Source organism: Myxine glutinosa, chromosome 6 (genome assembly GCF_964187855.1).
Source record: "Myxine glutinosa chromosome 6, kmMyxGlut1.1, whole genome shotgun sequence".
Lineage (NCBI taxonomy): Eukaryota > Metazoa > Chordata > Myxini > Myxiniformes > Myxinidae > Myxine > Myxine glutinosa.
The window spans coordinates 105,399,383-105,420,266 of NC_136266.1; the positions used below are offsets into that span (position 1 = coordinate 105,399,383).

Below are 20,884 nucleotides of genomic sequence, written 5' to 3' on the forward strand. Positions count from 1 at the left end.
TACGTCCCATGTACATAAGTGTTTTCCCTCTTCATTTTATGCAAGGCCAATATTTCCTCACTATTCACTTCCAATTTCTATATATATTTTTTTATAACCTGCAGGCGCATGAGAAGGTTGGCAAATACAGCACCTGCATGGTGAAAATGCTCGACGAGCGTCACACTACAACAGTGAAATGAGCTCTTTCCAAGTGCACCCAATTGCATTTGGCATTTTAATTGTGTGCTTGAAATGTGTTCACGTCTTCAGCTTCTCCTTCGTTTTTAATTACTCTGAAGTTGCAAAAATATTTGGCTTTTTTGTAGTTATCTTATTTACTGTAAAACATTTTGTATATAAAATGTTAAAAAAACAACTATTTGTTGATGAAGTTTTGTTACTGCGTTTTTATCTCGCCTCAAGAATACGTTTGGAAGGATGTTAACTATTCAAATTTAGAAGGTGGGACCCGTAGCATCATGAATATTAGCTCAAATGCATAGCATTTTGAATAAACGTTTTCCATCTCCTTGGAAAGCCTCATTCACTGTTTTGTTGAAGGTACCACTATGTGCACAGTTTCAAACCCATGCAATCGACGTTTACAAACGATGGTAATCGATGGTCAAACCCATGCAATCGATGGATGCATTCACATCTTTTTTTTTTCTTTCAATCACCAACCTTTCAAGACTCCACTCTCTGCCGCTCCATTCCTCATCACTCAGATCAGCAGTCTGCGGCCTCCTCGCTCTCTGCAGACCTGGACAAAATCACAGACTGGGCAAACAAGTGGAACATGTCTTTCAATCCTGACAAATCTCACACTCTTACGATGTCTCTCCGAAAAGACCGACTGGACAACCCTCCCATCCACTTTCTGAATAATCCTCTCCAAGAAGTTCTGTCACTCAAGCTTTTGGGTCTCACTATCTGCCATGATCTTTCCTGGGAAAACCACATTTCCAAGCTGGCCTCCAAAGCCAGTCGCCGACTGGGCATCCTCCGTCGTGCGAAGTCCTTCCTTGGCACACCTGAGCTCCTCACCACATACAAGGCTTTCATCCGCAGCTCAATGGAGTACTGCTCTCCCCTCTGGGCTGGTGCTCCTGCCTCACACCTAGCTCGTCTTCACGCTGTTGAAACCAAAGTGTTCAGAATCATTGGAATCTCCCGCGATGACGCTATCTCCGAGGGCCTTTCACTCACTCGCCGCAGGCAGGTTGGTGGTCTTTCCGTCTTCTACCGACTCCTCTCCGGCCTTGCTCCCCCAGCTCTCTCTGGGCTCTGTCCCCCAAATATTCCTACAGGTCGCACAAGATCTGCCTGCAACCCTCTTATGGTTAAACTGCCAAAATCAAGACTCTCTGCTCACCTTCACTCCTTCATTCCTCTTTTCTCCCGCCTCCGGAACAAACTCCCTCACTCTCTTCAATCCCACTCCTCCCTCCAGGTCTTTAAAACAGCTTTTCACCACCATCTCTTATCTTCCCCAATCCAAAACCTTGATCTTTTCTACCCCCGCTAATTTCACCCCAAATCCACTTTTTTGAAATACCAACTTCTTTCCTGGAAGTCCTTAGTGTCCTTGCGTTTTATACCTATCCTGCGCCCCCCCCCCCCCCAAGCCCTCTCCCTCCCACACATCTCCCGATGTCCCTGTTCTCAAATGTTGTGTTTGTGTGCTTCCTCCCCTTCTCTCCCCATCTTGTCAACCACTCCCCTTTTTATATACTTTGTTTGCTTGTTTGTTTGATTTGTTTGTTTGATAAATGTTAGCTCTTTCACGAGCCTCGATTCTGTATACAAACCCCCCCCCCCCCCCCCAAAAACCACATGCTGAAGTCCATGCTGTGGAGCACCTTGTCTCATTAGCATTGACCTATTTTGGGTAGACCATAGATCAAAACTGGTTGGCAGAGGTGAGTACTGCGTTGGGCAGCCTTTGCAGAGCAGCTTCTTTGTGCCATAAAGACAAAGTTCCATTGCATGTGCCTCTGTCCTGGGTTGGAGGTTCTGCATCCCAGGTGGAGGTCACAGTACTGTACTGTACATTCATTAGTAATGGCACAATGATAGTCCGAGGTCCACCGATTGTTTCCGGCCTGATGGCGTTACCTCCTATTGTTTATCAAGAGATGCTTAGCCCTTTAATTGTTTTGTAGTAGCAACCATGACAAGTCTGCTGTTTTTTTTTTTTGTGGAATCAAAACTAGTTAATAGCAAAAACCATGACCAAAATTATTTGCTTCGTTATCAATTTTAGATAAATGTATTGATTATTCCTCCTAATGAGACTACTCTAGGTATTTTGCGTTTTTGTTTAAAAGGCTCATGCACAACCAGAACCATCTTGTGTGAAATGGGGTAAAAATAAATAAACCAAATTACGATGCCTTATCCCAATACGTGACCTTAGCAACAACTGACTCATCAGATGCTGTGGTGTAATGGTTAGAGCGTCTGCGACGAGTCTTGGAATACAGCCGTTTAAACCTCCGCCGAGTCTTACCAAAGACTTTAAAAAATGGTATGTGCTGCTTCCTTGCTTGATGCTCAGCATTTAAAAGGGTAGGAAATTACTCCTTAAGAAATGCTGTGTTGAGTGCAGTGAGAAAGGTGGTGCCATTGTTGTGACGTCACTGCTACCCAGAGTGCCCTGGGAAGTGACGTCACTTCCCCCAAGCTCAGTGGCTGTGTTTGTCTTGTCTAAGAGTTCTGTGTTGTCTCGTGTATTCGTCTGTATGTCCATGTGTGTGGCAGCTCCACTAGAAGCCTTTGATACTGAAACAAACAATCAAGAACACGTGAGTGAGCTTCTGTGCTATACTACAATAATAATGGATGAAATCAACAGGCCACTGCTGTCGGAAAGCAAAGAAGCTGACGCTTCGGGCGTTAACCCTTCATCGGAATGAAAGCTGGAAGGGTGAAACATAGATGCCTATTTTGCTCCGATGAAGGGTTAACGCTCCAAATGTCGCCTTCGTGTTTCCCATGGCGGTTAGCTTATTCATTGCATCCATTGTTCTGCAGATGTAGATAGACTGGTCTTCACCAGCAAAACCAGTTTTTCATTCTACAACAATAATGCTACGTCTTGAAATGCAAGACTAACAAAAAAAACCAAAAAAAAAAACCACCTTTAGAGGCCATTTTTCCCCGCAAGGCGGGGGTTGGCCTTTTTCGGGAACCGTGGTTGTTGTTGTTTTTCGGTCCCCTTTTTGAAGCAATGTTTTACGGCCGGATGCCCTTCCTGATGCCAACCCTTTTTGCCGCCTTTAACGACAAACAGGGAATTACCAGTGAACTGGTACTCAATTAAGCCGACCTCGGAAGGATGAACAGGCTGAGTCAACCCCCCTGGCGTTAATTCAGCCATCGACCGGATTCGAACCCAGGATCCTAGGATCCTAAGCCGGCACCCTAGCCGCTAGCCCAACACCAGGGACAAGACTAACAAAGGTCGATGAAAATAAGTTAAATTGGTGTTAGATGTCAAGTCTCCTTGGGCAATGATGGCATTGCCTTCTATTGCTGGTACACACGGGTAAGTGTGTGTTATAGACGGGGGTCGCCACTCCTCTCCGTCCCTCTGCTGGCCGTTGGGGAATTCACCCTCTTCCACCCGTGCTGTTGGAGTCGACTGGACTCTCATCCGCCAGATGTGCAGAGCCATCTGCCATTTACACCGCATGGCTGCGGACCGTTACCCTGGTAAGGGAGGCTGACAGGTACTACACCTTGTCCACAGGTGACCTGGGGTTATGCATGGCAGGGGCATCCATCTCCCTGAGGTATCAGAAGACACCCGCAAACCCATTGGTGTTAGGAACCACTCGGAATAGGGGGAAATGCCCACTGAGGAATGAACTTATTTCCTTATATTGAGAGAAGTAGCAGTAGAGCTGGATTTCCTGTAATGTGATGAGTAATTGGTAGTTATCTCTGTCTTGGCCTTCCAGCATTCACTCTTGCATCCTTTTTCTTTTGTGTCTATAACTGACTCCATGTGTGCAGTCCCACTGTACTCTATCAACCCCTGTTTTAAAGTCAGTATCTCGATGTCTCATGGTGCTCCCCATGCATGCTCTTTTGTTCAGCTCTTGGTTTGGAACATGCCTTTCAATTTAATTTTGGAAATACAGGTATTAAGGTTCAGAGAAGAGAAGAATAAGAGGCAAAGGATCCTGTTTTTACTCTAGGCATTTTGGACACAAAACGGGCAAGTTTTTTATTTATTTATTACATCCTACATAGGAATGGATGATGGATCACAGCACAAGAGGATCGTATTTCTAATTTACGACAGTAGTAAAGCTCAGAACTAGAAATGGGAGAGACTGAGATGGTATTGGGCAGCAGACTTGATCTTAGAGCTTGAGTGATGCAGGGAGACTCCATTTAAACCAGTGAGAGACAGTTCCGCAGCAGAGGTGAATGCTCGGTTTAGATTGGGCAGGGTAACAGATGAAGGATTTTTGGTGGAAGTGTGTGACCTATCTCGGCAAGGGTAGGGCAGAGAGGAGTGCCACAAACCTGCCTGCCGTGAGCAACAAGCAGACCAGGGCCCCGGCTCCCTGTTACAAGTTGCCATTATGACACATAAAGGGGGCAAGACCTTAGATTTGAGGGGTGCAAGATGGGAAGCAGCAGTGCCAGTGCAGAGGGGGGAAACCATATTCTTGGACACCGGACGGATAAAGACCTTTTACACTGTTCCAAGTTGAGGATGGCAAAGGAACAACTTGGCCTTAAAGAGAATTCCTAGGTGTTGGTCAGCTTTGGAGGCGAGTCTAGAAATGATCCGTCCGAGAATTCCAGAGACCATGACCCCTCCTAGATGTTCACCACACAAACGCGTGATTTGCCCTCCAGACCTTACGGAGGTACAAAGTGAGAGTATGGGTAGTTTTCTCTTCCAGGTAGTTTTCCTGTTGCTTATTTCTCTAGATTGGGAGAATCACTATCTTCTGCATCTTGATTGGTGAGTAACTATCCTGCGCACAGTGGTCCTCAACAAAGTGGTATGTATAATGGATTTTCTTTGTTGAAGATCTTTTGGCATTTTTCAGGTAAAGGCAGGATAACACTTTTGTAATTATTATAAAGACTTCTGAAAATGATACTATCGTTAGGATAGTTGAACCTCCTTTAGAGGCCATTTTTCCCCACAGAGCAGGGGTCAGCCTTTTTTTGGGCACCGTGGTCCCCTTTTTGAAGCAATGTTTTATGGCTGGATGCCCTTCCTGCCACCAACCCTGTTAGTCACCTCTTGTGACACACAGGGAATTACCAGTGAAATGGTACTCAATTTGCCAACCTCAGAAGGATGACAGGCTGAGTCAACCCCCCTGGTGTTAATTCATCGATAAACTGGGATTCGAACCCAGGATCCCAAGCTGGCACCCTAACCGCTAAGCCAACACCAGGCTCTTATCAGGATAACAGATTTAAAAAAATTTGCACCCTATTGACAAGACCGGCAGTTACTGAAAGGCCATTGCAGCAATGATTGCTAAATATGAAATAAATATACAAAATAAAATAGATAAAAGTATGAAATTTTGTATATTTTCTCCAATGGGGAGCATGACCACAAACATGTATATGATCACCATGCATGACCACAAACATGTATATGATCACCATGCATGCCCACAAACATGTATATGAACACCATGCATGACCACAAACATGTATATGATCACCATGCATGACCACAAACATGTATATGATCACCATGCATGACCACAAACAGGCTGTGAACAAACAGGAGCACATGACATTTGAAACAAATGTGATGACAATTCTGGTTTTGATGTCATGAGGCTCATCATTTCACGTTCCCTGAATGCCAGGTATCTGACAGAATGGTGCAAAAGTAATGAGGGCACCTACCTTAGTGCTGTCACTCCTGGGTTTGATTGCTGACCCACGATAAACTGTTGGATTGGTGCTTTTGCGGGAAGGGTGTCGCGCCACAAAATGCTCCAGCCCTCTGATGTTAAGTCGTGTCTCCTGTATTCCAGCATTAGTTGGTGACGTCGTAGATCGCTCGGTGTTCTTCACAAAGAGTAGGCGAGCCATCGCCGGCATCCTGAACAAATTACAAATCCATTTTCTCACCACCAGGGGGCACTGCATCACGACCACAGCTGTGCCCCCTGATGATGCAACAACCTTTAGCCTCATGTTGCTGACGCAATAATATACATAACATGCAAGCATACACATGGAAGCAGATTTAAATAAAAGTTCATTTTTGGGATTCCATGCAAGAAAGAGGAAGGGAGAAGCAAACCATGAACTCCAGGCTCCAATTTTTGAAAAGATGGCTCTTTAACGTCTATACGTATACTCCATAGCATGGAGTGTTCCATTACCAACTATATCCTCGTAGGTTGAACAGTTTACGTTTTGTATCCTCGATCTGGATACGGACCTGAAACCAAATCGAATCAATTCGTCCTTGTCACAAAGCTAACCTGTACACCAAGTTTCGTCCGAATCCGTCCATAAGTTTAAATGGATGCAAACGGCACATCCGCCTTCAACAGGACGCCCGACGCTGTGCTCCGAGATGCAGCAGCCCTCACTGGCACTGCCGAATCGGCAAATCGGAAAGGTCTCCGAAGGTGCAGAGAGAGGGAGCGCCGACGCTCCTCGCGCAGTTCGTCCCGAATCGGCGAGGCGGAAGCCGCGGATTGCGGTAACAACCACCAACCCTCGGGCTCAGGCGGTTTCTCACGCTTGTCCAACTTCATTCGCGTGCTCACTCTCGGCCATCGTTTCCAATGTTACTCCGCGGATAACACATTCCCTTTGGCTGCACAGTCAGAGCACCGAGACAAGTTTTCGACTCGTCCTCAGAGCTATCGTCCCGTCGATGACGTTGAAGATCCAGGAAGAGGAAAAGTTTTCGTTGAGCAGGTGCCGTGGTTGACCATGGACGCCGAACTCCAGCGAGCATGGCTCGAGATCTTTCCGAGCTTCCCTGTGCCCGTCTTGGCCCTGTCCGATCCCGTCACGGTCCAAGACCTTCGGGAGGAACTTCATCGCCGCAAGGAGTCCGTGCGAGAGCTGCAGCAGCAACTTCGCCGTGAAGAGTTCTTGGTGATATACCTGAGCAAGAGGTTGGAGGAGGTGAGGACCGGACGAAACGTAGTTAAAGGGTCCGAGGGACAGGCGAGGGACGCGAATCGGGTGGTCATTGAGGGTCCACCGTCGTCTCCTGGGCCAGCTGGGTCGCCCCCCAACCCGACACAGACACTGGTTTACCCCGTGCCGGCCGTGAGGCACGGAAAGCGGAGACGTGCACCCAGGTACCAGCACGGAGGGGGCTCCTGCTCGATCGAAGACCTCCTGAGCTGTGTCGTGGACGTAAACGGAACCCCTGGCAAGACCTCGGGTCTCAGACAAAACCGCTGCCGAGACGACCAGACCCACGTGGTTGATCCAGGTGAACCAAGCAGACCACGATCGTGGCCTATGAACGTGCACAGTTCGGTGCACGAACTCTCTTTCCCGCCAAGGGGTGTCCTTGCGTCCTTGAGCAGCGTGGACGGGAACGTTTCGAGCAGCAAGACGGGTCGCCGTTCCCAGCCGATGGGCCAGGAGCGCGCACGCTGTGCAGGTGAGTGGTGTACACTTCAGTAGTGAACAGACCTCTACGCTAGTTCGGCCTGTGCAATTTTCACATCTGAGGAGATGCCAAAGCTCTTCAAACTCGGGAAGACAATAATTCAGTACCAAGGCTTTGTTTTTGATTACTGGTGATATTTAGATATTGATTACTGGTGATGTTTAGATATTGATTACTGGTGATGTTTAGATATTGATTACTGGTGATGTTCAGATATTGATTACTGGTGATATTTAGATATTGATTACTGGTGATGTTTAGATATTGATTACTGGTGATGTTTAGATATTGATTACTGGTGATATTTAGATATTGATTACTGGTGATGTTTAGATATTGATTACTGGTGATATTTAGATATTGATTACTGGTGATGTTTAGATATTGATTACTGGTGATGTTTAGATATTGATTACTGGTGATATTTAGATATTGATTACTGGTGATGTTTAGATATTGATTACTGGTGATTTTTAGATATTGATTACTGGTGATGTTTAGATATTGATTACTGGTGATGTTTAGATATTGGTTATTGGTGATGTTTAGATATTGATTACTGGTGATGTTTAGATATTGATTACTGGTGACGTTTAGATATTGATTATTGGTGACGTTTCGATATTGATTACTGGTGATGTTTAGTTAGATATTGGTTATTGGTGATGTTTAGATATTGGTTATTGGTGATGTTTAGATATTGGTTATTGGTGATGTTTAGATATTGATTACTGGTGATGTTTAGATATTGATTACTGGTGATGTTTAGATATTGAATAGTAGTGATATTTAGAATGATTTGTTTTTGCATACTTGATTGAGGCTTTTTGTATACCTGGTTGAGGCTTGTATAGGAGCTAACACAAAGAACATACGAGAGAGAGAGAGAGAGAGAGAGAGAGAGAGAGAGAGAGAAAGAGAAAGAGAAAGAGAAAGAGAAAGAGAAAGAGAAAGAGAAAGAGAAAAAGAAAAAGAAAAAGAGAAAGAGAAAGAGAGAAAAAAAAAAGAAGAAAGATGGAAGAACAACAACAGTAGGGAACAGGGACATCAGGAGATCTGTGCAAGAGAGAGGGCCGGGGTACACAAGATAAACAAGATAACACTACAGGGAATTTCAGGAAAGAAAATGGGGAATTTGAAGGTAGGTTTGGCATGGATAAATGGGGATGGAAAAGATCAAGGTTTTGGACAGGGGAGGATATGAGAATAAGAGATGGTGGTGAACAGCTGTTTTAAAGACCTGACGGGAAGACTGGGATTGAAGAGAGTGAGGGAGTTTGTTCCAGAGGTGGGAGAAAAGAGGAATAAAAGAGTGTTGAGAGTCAGTACAGGTATCATCCCCCACTTAATGAAGGTTCGCATAACGAAGATTCGCCACAATGAATGGTTTCATTTCGGCCTATTCATCGCTTAATGAAGGTCTTCATTCGCTACAGTGGAGGAGCCGTCACAGTATCATGGTGATTGTGCAATGTCACTTCTGTCTATGATAAGTACGATATGTTTTTCCACTGATTAACTTTTGAATGAGGCGATTATCCTTTAAATGGGGGAATTAATTTTTTAGCCGCGTCGCAGACGCTGCTCATAGAGTGCCCTCTGCTGTTGTTGTTGTTCTTCTTCTTCTTCTTCTTGTTGTTCTTGCAGAGAAGACAAAACCTCAAAGCTCCACCCATTCTGGGAACCATAGCTCCACCCATTTTGGGAGAGGCTTCATATAAACAAATATCCACCATTTTATTAACTCGCATAGCTTTGAGGCCTGTTTTGTAGGCCCGTGGTCTTCCTCTCTCACACAGTTTTATTTCAAATCAAATTCGATATATCATTTCATTTTTCACAGTCGCTAACATAGTTTTAGACTCGGTTGAAAAAAAACGGGAAGAAAATCCGATGAAAGTTGCCCTTTATAGAACGAAATGAATTCTCAAAGGCCTGTAACTTCAAGTCCATTGAGATTTTTTTTTTTTAAATCGCGGCATGGTCAGTCATACACCGCCCGAAATAACAGACGGGAAAATGCCGAGATATATTAAAAATTCGTCCATTTGATGACAATCGTCACGATGAAATATTTAATTTATACGTCGTCACAATAATGTGGAGAGAGGAGCATAGCTTCGTTCACGTGTCGCCACATACGGGAAATTGCCGAGATTTTTTTTTTTTTAATCGCGGCATGGTCAGTCATACACCGCCTGAAATAACAGACGGGAAAATGCCGAGATATATTAAAAATTCGTCGCCACACACGGGAAATTGCCGAGATATATTTTCACTTTGCACAAAAATAACATCAAGTAATCGAATCAATAGGAATGTCCTGTGCCTATAACATCGACGTTATAGGCACAGCTGTATCTAGGCATTGTGTAACATCGACGTGGCTTTTGTTTTAATTAAAACTTTTTGTACTTGTTCAGAATAAAAGAGATCAAAATAACAATCTCCGCCACCACGTACCACCGCCGCCTTCTCGTACGGAAACTTGGACTCGATATTGTTTCGGTGTTACAACTAAATTAACTTTATTATTGTGTTACTGTCTTTATTATTAGGTAAATAATAATATTATAATGTCACTTGCAAACCATCGTTACACCGAGCACATGGCTTTGCTTTTAGACCAAAAAATTAGTTAGGAAACGAAGTGTAAGTTTCCTATAAGAAATAATGGAAAACAAGCTCTTGCATAGCGAAGGTTTGCGTAATGAAGGTTTATAAAGGTATGTGACCCCTTCGTTAAGTGGGGGATACCTGTATTGATATTATTGAGATGTGGGGTAGTGTTGATATTTTACCCGGTCATTGGATTCGGACCAGTTTCCTGATCCCAATCCTGACTAACCAATGAATGGTGAGACCGCGAGGTAGACTCGAGGTTAAATCCTTCACCTGGAAGATCACCATAGCGATGGATTGTCCATAGAGACCGGCTGCTGGGAAAGCCGAACAGATATTTTCTTCAGTTTCCGACACACAGAAACTTGAAATATCGTGTCTACAGTTTTCTCCCCCTGATTAATTGGGGCTTCTGGCCGAGCGAACCCCGGGGAAATTAACCACGATGGTACAACCAGAGCTAACCTGATGACATGCGATTGCAAATCCCCATGCTTTACACCTAAAGCAAAGTTGAAAGATGGCAAAAGGTTCCACCAGTAATGATCCAATACCAAATTTTGCTTAAAACATCTTCTGTTTAGACACTGTGACCTTATCTCCCCATTCCCTGTCTGTCCATTTGTCCGTCCATCACACTATCTCCTCCTAAAATGTTGTGCAGAAATTCGCCAAACTTGGTATTTATGATCACCACAAGGCAAGAAGATGTGAGAGCAGTTTCATTTTTGACCCCGCCCCGCTGGGGCACAGTCAAAAGATAAAGTAACAGAAAAATGCAATTACGGGCACATTTAGAAATATTTAATGCAATTTTGTATTTAAAATCAACATTGGGGGATGCATAAAATATGTAACGATTTTTTTTGGATTTAAACCCTGGTTCATGCCCCGGGGTATGAACTTAGGGTCACCTGGGTCAAAATGGGAAACAATTAACCCAAAATTTGATATTCAGACATTATGTTGGATACTTTTGCATTCTTTCAACTTTACTTTTGGTGGGAAGCGTGGGGATTTGTGATGGCACGCTGTCACCTTTGCTCTGGTTTTGTTTTTCTGTCATATCCACAGTTGCATGAAATAACTACGTAGGCACTCGGTAGAGCGCAAACCTCTGCCAGGCTGAACAGTTTGTTTTGTATCCCACTGATAGGCCGGATCTGGATTCGGACCTGAATCAACATCTAATCGGCTTGTTTTTGTCTCTTACCCAACTCATCCACCAAGTTTTGTCATGTCATCCACAACTTTTTGAAATATCGTGCTTTGTATCGTTTTTGGTCCCATCTCTCAATGGCGAAGAATCACTTAACAATTAAAAAATTATAGTATCCCGATCTCGATTCAGATCTTCCCAAAAATCGAACCAATTGATCCTTGTCGCACACCCAACCTATCCACCAAGTTTGGGCCGAATCACTTCATACTTTTTTTGTGATATCCTGTTCACAGACAAACAGACACGGGATGGGTGAAAACATGAAACAAACAAAAAAAACACCACCTTAGGTGGTGGAGGTAACAAGATTGAGCATTTATCAATGCAGATTCTCACTGGGTATATAGATTACAGTAGATCTGGGAATGAACAAGCTACATTAAAATAGATCTGTGTGGACTCGCACAGTGGACACACAGACCGATTACGATATCGTGTGTCCCATCCTTTCTGAAGCGGCCAAGACTAACCAGTATGACGTGACAAACCAGTTGGGCAAGTTTTGTCTTTTCCATATTTTCAAAGTCTTGTTTATCAAAAGGTGATTACAAACACAGAAACTGAGAACATATACAAACTTTCAGTGTGAGGTTTCAGTGATTTTAATTCAGTGAGTCAAAACTCGAAAAGCAAGTTTGCCCAAAATCTTGTCAAACAGCATTACATCTCTGAAGCAATACACGATCATATCATGTTCAAGAGCTATTTTAAGTGACTGTCATTTAAACAAAATGAGGGCCCTTGAAGATGAAGCATTAGAGTAAGAAGAAGATAATGCTCAAATCATGGGCTTCTGCAACACCAGCAAATCCTTTTCTTTGAAAACTTTGTTTTATAAAGTTATATGAGTACTTTGTCTCGTTCTCCTCTGTCCTTCTCCCTGAGAGCTTTGGCCACTTCTCTGTCCTTCACTCTGCACTCTTTTGCTGCCTTGCATCTACCTGGAAGACGGCAAACGTCACTTCTATTCACAACAAATGCGCAAAAACAGATCCTCTTTAACCAGACTCGGTGTCATCATTGTTAGGGCGTCTGCTTTGAATTTGGGAGGTATGCGGCTGAAACCCTGGCTGAGTCATCCCAAATAATGAAAAATGGTACATGTTACTTTCTTGCTTGACGTTCAGCATTTAAAAGGAAAGAGCACCGATAAAAAAGCATAGGTTGGCAATACTAGCACAGCCTTTTCTGGGCCTAATGGCCTCCTGAGTCACAGTTAATGATAAGGGAATATTATTGTTATTATCAACATTTTTCAAGTATTACTGTGTTCAAAAAGTATCCGACCTTTATTTTTCGTGCGTAAAAAAAAAAGAAGCTAGGGAGGCGTTGATTGGTGCACGTATGTAGGCGATCCTAATGCACATGCGTGAATTTTTTCCCACCTGCAGAAGCTGTCATTCGACGGCAGACAGTCGATGAGTGAGGACATGTAAGTGAGCGCCGTCGGATTTTCGTTTTTGACAAAATGACGGAAGAACTTGAACAACGCTACTGCATCAAATTTTGTGTAAAGCTTGGCGATTCCCAAGTGGAAACGATCCGCAAGATTCAACACCGTTCATTCCATTATGAAGGAGGATTTGGGCTTCAGGAGAATCTCAGCGAAATTCGTACCAAAGCTGCTAACGATTGAGCAGAAGCAACTCTGTTTGGAGATCGCACAGGACATGCTGGAGACTGTGAACAGCGATCCCAACTTCCTCAACACAGTGATCACTGGCGATGAGTCCTGGGTTTATGGGTACGACCCAGAAACCAAGTTGCAGTCATCACAATGGAAGCATCCAACATCCCCGAGGCCAAAAAACACAAAATTTGATGCAGTAGCGTTGTTCAAGTTTTTCCGTCATTTTGTCAAAAACGAAAATCCGACGGCGCTCACTTACATGTCCTCACTCATCGGCGGTCTGCCGTCGAATGACAGCTTCTGCAGGTGGGAAAAAATTCATGCGTGTGCATTAGGATCGCCTACATACGTGCACCAATCAACGCCTCCCTAGCTTCTTTTTTTTACGCACGAAAAATAAAGGTCGGATACTTTTTGAACACACTACGTATATTGGTTGGTCTTGTGCGTTATTCTGTCAGGCTGTTGTCTGTTTATCTGTCAATCGCCTAAAGGTCACGATTCGTCATGAAACTTTATGAAGTTGTAGAGGTAGTCACAACTGAGAAGCCTTTTGATTTTGAGGTCAAAGGTCATCTTGAGGTCGAATTTCTAAAATCGTCAATTTTCATCTGTTGACTGAAAAATTAAACTGCAATTGCATAGTGCCTCACTGAATTGAGAAACCAACTATTTTTAAGGTCAACTAAAGGTGTAATTTATAAAATCATCAATTTTCATCGGAAAAATTATCAGTTTTCATCCTACTGATCCAAGTTTTGATTACGATCATCAATTTTAATCTTAATGCAATGGATAATTTGATGTATCCATGGCAACGTTTGGGGGGAGTGGATTTTGCAAGTATTGTGGTCTGCATGACTTCTTTCATGTTATTATATACTAGCCGAAACCCGTGGAACATCCACGGAAGGGAGGATGTGGTGTATGGATAGAGTGTACCATTATGGATGGCATAGGGGATTTGCTTGTCCGAGTAAGAGTTAGGAAGAAAGATGAGAATGAAGAGTGCGTTTATGAACAACGATCGCCGACACCGGCACAAATGCATGCTCTGGATTGTCCACTCAGTGGACGGCTTGCTTTCGCCTTCGCCTGTCCAATCAGCGGAAGGCTTGCTTCGCCTTCGCCCAGCAGACGCCAATACGATGGCTCGTAAGATGGCGTCGTATCGGCAGTTAATCGGATGCTTTTGGGCCCCAACGTCGGCTAATTCAGATTTTTCGAGTATGGCTGTACGTGATAAACAAAGAGTGCGGTTCGTAGATCGTAAATCCATTAGTGCCGTGGGCATCGGGTCACTGGGTGCGGCATAAAAGGGATAACAAAGTCGAGCCCTTACGCTATTATTATATAGATTATTACCTCTCTCCCAATGAGCTGGGCCTTAGCATCACATCAGCCTCTGGAATCTAAAGCTCAACATTATTGGAATCTGCTTAGAGTGAAGGATAAGGCTTGTTGTTCTCACATCAAAGCCAGGTCGGTGGCCTCTATCTTTTTACTTCCTCTCTGCAGTCTAGCACCTTCTGCTTTCTCAGGCCTCCGACCCTCCGCAGCTGCTCCAGGGTGTACGTGTTATTCCAATAACCCCCTCCTTGTTTAAACTCCCACACCTTTACTCCTTTGTTCCTCTTTTCTCACGTTTGTGGAACAGTCTTTCTGAGTTGGTTCAATCCCACTCTTCCCTTCCCTATGTTAAAAAAGTATATATTTTGATTTTTGGTAATTTAAACAAAAAGAACATTCAACAACAGTTAACAAATAGTGACAAGATGAAATCTCACCTCCTCCCAGATGATGCAATGAGACACAGGACTAAGTTGGAGTTCCTGCTGTCGGTTTATACCCACATTACATTGTCTTTGATAGTACAGTAAATGACACAATTTTCATTTGTACTTGACCTCTATGTTGAAACCTTTACCTTTTTTTTTTTTTTTCAACCCATCACTTTTTCAGTTCTCCCAAAGCTCTGGTTTTTTTTTGTAAACCCAGTGAACGAATGATCGTTTTAAGGCCATTTTCCCCGCTAGAGCGGGGATTAGCCTTGCGGGCCCCATGACAATCATGGTTCCCTGTTTGAGGCTTTTTTTTTTATGGCCGGTTGCCCTTCCTGACGCCAACCCTTGGTCGCCTCTGACGATGCGCAGGGATACAGTGTACCTATTCTAAGCCGAGGTACACACCGGGATCATTCATCCCAGCAAGCTGGTACTCAATTTGCCGACCTCGGAAGGATGACAGGCTGAGTCAACCCCCCTGGCGTTAATTCAGCGATCGATCGGGATTCGAACCCAGGATCCTGGGATTCCAAGCCAGCACCCTAACCGCTAAGCCAACACCAGCCAACACCAGTGAATACTTGAAACTTTTCATTCCCTGAGTGGAAGAGGAACTTCTAACTGCAGAACAATTTCCACAGTTTTGCACTCTCAATCCGCAGTGTATAATACGGTATAATGAAATGATGTACCATTGTACTTTCTGTGGACCTGAAGTTTTGTTTCTGTGTAACTCTTTGGGGTGTAAAGGTTGTTTTTTTTTTAACTGCATTTTATATCGGAACTTGTATGCAGAAATATAGACATTTGATGCATCACAACATTCAGCCACTATTAAATATACCTCCTGTGATTTATATGTACTAGCATATAAAACAAGTCGCTTTGCTGATTGGAATACCAATCTTTGTGTAATTGCTAAAAAAAAAAAAACAGTTGGTAATGGGAAAATATATAATTAGGTGGTGTATAGATACCAGCCTAGTTATACACGCTTCACTGAAAGGAATTTTAAGATTTTAAGACATGGGGGAAAGATAAAGAGGGGAGAGAGAGAGAGAGACAGAGGGGGTGGGGTGGAAGAGAAAGACAGAGACAGAGACGCACGCAAGTTGGTGTTTTCAGTTTTGCCATGTGTGTCCACACACAAATATTCCTTCCTTTTTGTTTTTTGTTTTATTTTATATTTTTGCATCACAAACTTTCCTAGGAGTTCCCTGAATCAACTGTCATTTGTTTTCATTGAAACCCATAAGTCAGTTCTCAAGTTTATAGCATGACAAACACAGACATGGCTCCTGTTATAATATAGACCAGTTCAAATGTGACCTGGACTTTTGTTGACAAGTCACTAACTGACATGTCATAAATGATAGATTCAACAATACCAACGCCAATGTTTAGTGATCAACTGATATAATGAGTGCAAACTCTTGTCAAGAAGCTGGGATTCATCCCACAAGCCAAACTCTGTCTGACTCTCTTCCCACTGAGGGTGGCACCTGATTATACGACACGAATCACCCAAAGCGCCGTTATTTCATGCTTTTTACATCAATTTGATGAACATTAGATTTTTATATTTTTTTATTGTGACGTTGACTTTCCACTTTTCATAAAAATATGATACAGCAAGTTTGGGGGAACATGCCCCAGGGGGTTTGGAAATGTATCTGAGTATTTCCATAATTTGAGGAGAAAGCAGGAATTAAATTTGGAATTTTAAAATGTTTGATCACTCTCTGGAATTTCTCTAAAACAACTTTAAAATGATCTACTTATCACCTAAAATAGACAACACTAATTTTAATTTAAATGTATATTTGATGAACTAATTAATTACAGGCACATCATGTTGTTGACAGTCATGTACACTTGTACAGTGCCTTCAGAAAGTATTCACACCCCTTGATTACATTTTGTTGTGTTCCAGCCTCAATTAAAAATGGATTAAATTGAGATTTGTTTAACTAGCAACGGTACCCGTACCCGCCCTACGGGCGGGGCTTCAATTGGGAAGCCCAAATGAAAAGGCAAAATATCAGAAATTGAAGGTTTTTTAAATTTTAAACGATTCATATAAACATCTGTTGAATCATATCGCACGCAAATCATCAAAATCTAAACAGTACATGGCTAAACAGTGCATGGACGATCACGTACCACGTACGTCTCGCGTCTCGCTCGCTCTCATGTTGTCCCGATAATGATCCTTCCGCAGGTTCACCGACGGAAACCTTGTTACGACTTTTACTTCCTCTAGACAGTCAAGTTCGCTCATCTTTTCGGTGCACCGGCACGAGCCAAGAACGGCCCGTGCAGGGGCTGATCCGAGGATCTCACCAAACCATCCGATCGGTAGTAGCGACGGGCGGTGTGTACAAAGGGCAGGGACTTGATCAACGCGAGCTGATGACTCGCGTCTACTGGGAATTCCCCCTTCGTGGGACACTGTCTCAAGCCCCAGTCCCCATCACGGATGGGGCTCAGCGGTTTACCCAAGCCTGACGGCGAAGGGCAAGGTACACGCTGGCCCGTCCAGTGTAGCGTGCGTGCGGCCCCGGACATCGAAGGGCATTAAACGTTCATTAAACATTAAACGTTCATTAAACATTAGACGTTCATTAAACACTAAACGTTCATTAAAGGATTATGAAACGAAAAACATTAAGAAATTACGTTCACACTGTCATGTCAAACACTACCGTGAACACATACATCGTCACAATGAGAACATCGTCACAATGAACGTTATGCGAACGTGAATGTTATGCGGGAGTCCAAACCTGAGAATGCTGGAGACCAAAGCTGAAATTGGGAAAACTAAATAGCCTATTTTACTCCCAGGGGTCCCAGGATTACACACCCAAAATATCTTTGCGATCGGTTCAGCAGTTTTTACGGTACCTTCGAACAGACAGACGGACATTTGGTGAATTATAGTGAGATACTTCTGTAAATGAGATTGAGATGAATAAATGATATCTATCTATAATTCCAGCAATCTCTGTGTGTCTGTGTGTCTGTGTGTCTGTGTGTCTGTGTGTCTGTGACCGCTGTTTCTCGACAACCACGGGTCCGATATACTTGAAACTTGCCAGGTATATTGCTGGGGACCCGAGGATGTGCCTTTTCAAGGTTTTAAATTAATCGGAGAAGTACTTACCGAGCTATGTCCAAAAAACGCTTCAACCAATCAGAGAGCAGCGAGCTATCACGTGTGCCGAACGTGGCGATCAGACTCTGCCTCGGACGGCACATTTGACAGCGTATTCATTTATTTCACGTTGGAAAACTATGTTGCCGTTAAACTATGTTTTAAAACGAATTCAAACTGCGATTAAATTAAAACGATTCATCGTAACTGCGATTTGCGAACTTCCGGACAGTGAAGACTTCACTTCCGGCAGCCAATCACAGAACGCTTTGTTGCGTAGGCGTGGCCGATGTGAGACGAGCGGAGCTGAGCGCGTTACGAGCTGACCGCCATTACGGTACGTAATTCGATTTCTTATGCGCATTATTTCTCCCAATTCAGTCAGAGCGAAGGGCGGAAGCGAAGAGCGTTGTTTTTTTTGTTTACGGGCGTACGGGCGGGGTAGAGCGTACGGGTAGCGTTTTTTTTTTTTTTTGGCAAGGAACGGGCACCCACGTACGGGCAATGCCCTAGTATATATAAATGATATACTAAATGAAACTTCACCAAGTTGTAGAGGTCATCATCATCACCTTGAGAAGCCTATTGATTTTGAGGTCAAATGTCATCTGGAGGTCAAATTTCTAAAATGGCCATTTTTCATCTGATTGACTTGAAAATTGAACATCATTTGTATATTGTCACTAAATTGGGGAACTAACTGTTTTTGAGGTCAAAATGTCAAAGGTCAACCAACGCGAGGTCAAACTTCCAAAATCATCAATTTTCATCTGAAAAATCGTCACTTTTCATCCTATTGACCTGAACTTTGATCAATATCGTTAATTTTAATCTTGAGGAAATGGACAATTTTCTGGATCAATTGAAACCTTTGGGGGGAGGGGTGGGGGTGGATTTTGCAAGTATCGTGCTCTGCATGACGTCTTCCTGTTTGTCTATTTGTCTGCACAGAATAAATATGATTTTCTCTGCATCTGTTGGTTCAATTGACAGGAAATTTTCACCATAGGTGCAACTCCACCTGTATAATTTTATAATGATAATTATGACGTAATTGGTCACGTGGTATGGGTGCCATCTTGGAAAAACCGAAAAACTTTGTGCACATCTGTATCTCTGAAAGCGCTGCATAGAAAAAATTGAGACATGGCTCATTATAAAAAAAAACTCTCCATGGGGAATAAAATATGTTAATGATGATGTCATTGTTGCCTCCATTATGACGTCATAATTTGACAAGTACAAAACTTCATCCGATCAAGATGAAATTTCTTGAGCATAATCTAGGGATAAATTAGTGGGGAAAAAAAAAGATGACGTCATTGGTTACGTGGTTTGGCTGCCATATTTGTTTTAACACAAAAGCCTTAAAAACCAGTGAAAACACGTCCTGGCGAGGGTCTGCAATCTTTGATTGCTCTTTCTTGTTGTTTATGTTTTTAAATATGTGTGTGTTTGTAAAATGAAAACATGTACATTTCCCACTTAGTCGATTGATTTTGGTTACCCAGGTTTGGGACATGGAATTTCTGGCAGTGTCTTGTCATTGTCATACCACCATACACTAAATTTTCATGTGCAGTATTTTGCCACACAAAGGCTATTTTTACCTGCGCCATGATGCAGGTCTACAAGAGCTTCCCGTTGCTGTTGTTGGGGGTTGTTGTTGGGGGTCGATTTTTGAAATTTGCCCCATTGGTCAGACAGCTGCTGGACCACACCCACATCTGCCACTTCACTCCACCGACCATAGTACCGAGAAGAAGTGATATGGCCGCCATCTTGTTAAATGTAGAGAATGTATATTTAATGCCAGAATAGCTAATTGTGCATATTAGTTATACTGAGCACAAAAAAGTCAACAATTTAATAATTAGGCCTAAAAGTTAATGAATGGGGACAACGTTTGGCCTAAAGTTATGGAAATACACATCTACTATAAAAATGTGTGTGTGTGTCATGTTTTTGTGGAGTTCTACTGCAGGTTTCTGATGTGGAATTTGATACACCAAAATGATTGTCATGATCTGCTGAGTTGATTAGGCTAATTAACTACAAATAATCCGGAAGAATTCTCCCATGTTTCTAAACACACACTATGTTGAGGTGTACAGGGCATTTTAATAGGTTCTTCCATGACATGGCATGCCAATGCCAAAATAAATGACAAAAACAATGATAATATTGCAACAAAGCATATATTAATTAATACGAATAATATTGCCAACAATAATAATATTGGTATAATTTGGCAATAATAATAACATGTAATCCCTGCCCTGACCCAAGCACATGTGGGCTTCGTGAAGGCTAAGCTAATGCTCAAGCACTACAACAGGCAGGTATGCTGCAACTACAAGGCTGTGAAGACCAACGCAAATTTGATCCAATGGACCAAAGGGCCCACTAGGAAGAAGTGTGTGTGTGGGTTTGATTCCTGGTCTGGGAGCGTAATTTTCCCGATTAATGTCGATTGTCAATTAATGCTCTCTCTGTGAATGTGTATCTGTTAGTGCCACCTCGTGGTATCCAGTATTACAAATCCTCCTCTTCCTCCTCCACCTCCTCCCCCTCCTCCACCTCCTTAAAGTTGAAACTACTTGATTATATGCATGATGGTGATGTTGAAATCCAAGTGAGAATAATTCGAAAATGTTTAATGCCACTCATTTTCCACTGTAGGACAAAGGCCAAATTCACTTTGGGGGTCTTGGAAAACTTACCACACTTGCGCACTGCAGCTTGGTGAGAGATTTTGAGTGGGAATTAGTAATTTGTTGATGGTGCCAGTGGTAACGCCATACTCTTTACAGACAGGGTTGGATCTTTAATGTCTCCTGCC

General features: G+C 43.1%; 2 protein-coding genes across 4 annotated transcripts in view; both read left to right on the plus strand.

Moving 5' to 3' along the window:
* Nucleotides 1–529, plus strand: part of SMARCB1 (SWI/SNF related BAF chromatin remodeling complex subunit B1) — a 30,527-nt gene extending 29,998 nt beyond the window's left edge. Inside the window, exon 9 of the mRNA XM_068120752.2 lies at nt 105–529. Coding sequence (XP_067976853.1) covers nt 105–144 — 40 coding nt within the window. The 3' untranslated portion in view covers nt 145–529. The remainder of the gene's footprint in view (nt 1–104) is intronic.
* Nucleotides 530–6,678: 6,149 nt separating this feature from the next.
* Nucleotides 6,679–20,884, plus strand: part of LOC137430140 (active breakpoint cluster region-related protein) — a 102,239-nt gene continuing 88,033 nt past the window's right edge. For 2 of the 3 annotated variants that reach the window (XR_013623840.1, XM_068120750.2), the window contains exon 1: nt 6,800–7,618. Coding sequence is in view for 2 of the 3 variants with exons in the window: in XM_068120750.2 (XP_067976851.2) it covers nt 6,931–7,618 (688 nt within the window). In the remaining variant the exon portion in view is untranslated. Of the gene's footprint in view, nt 7,619–20,884 lie in introns of all 3 variants that reach the window. The other variant, XM_068120749.2, reaches the window with a different exon arrangement.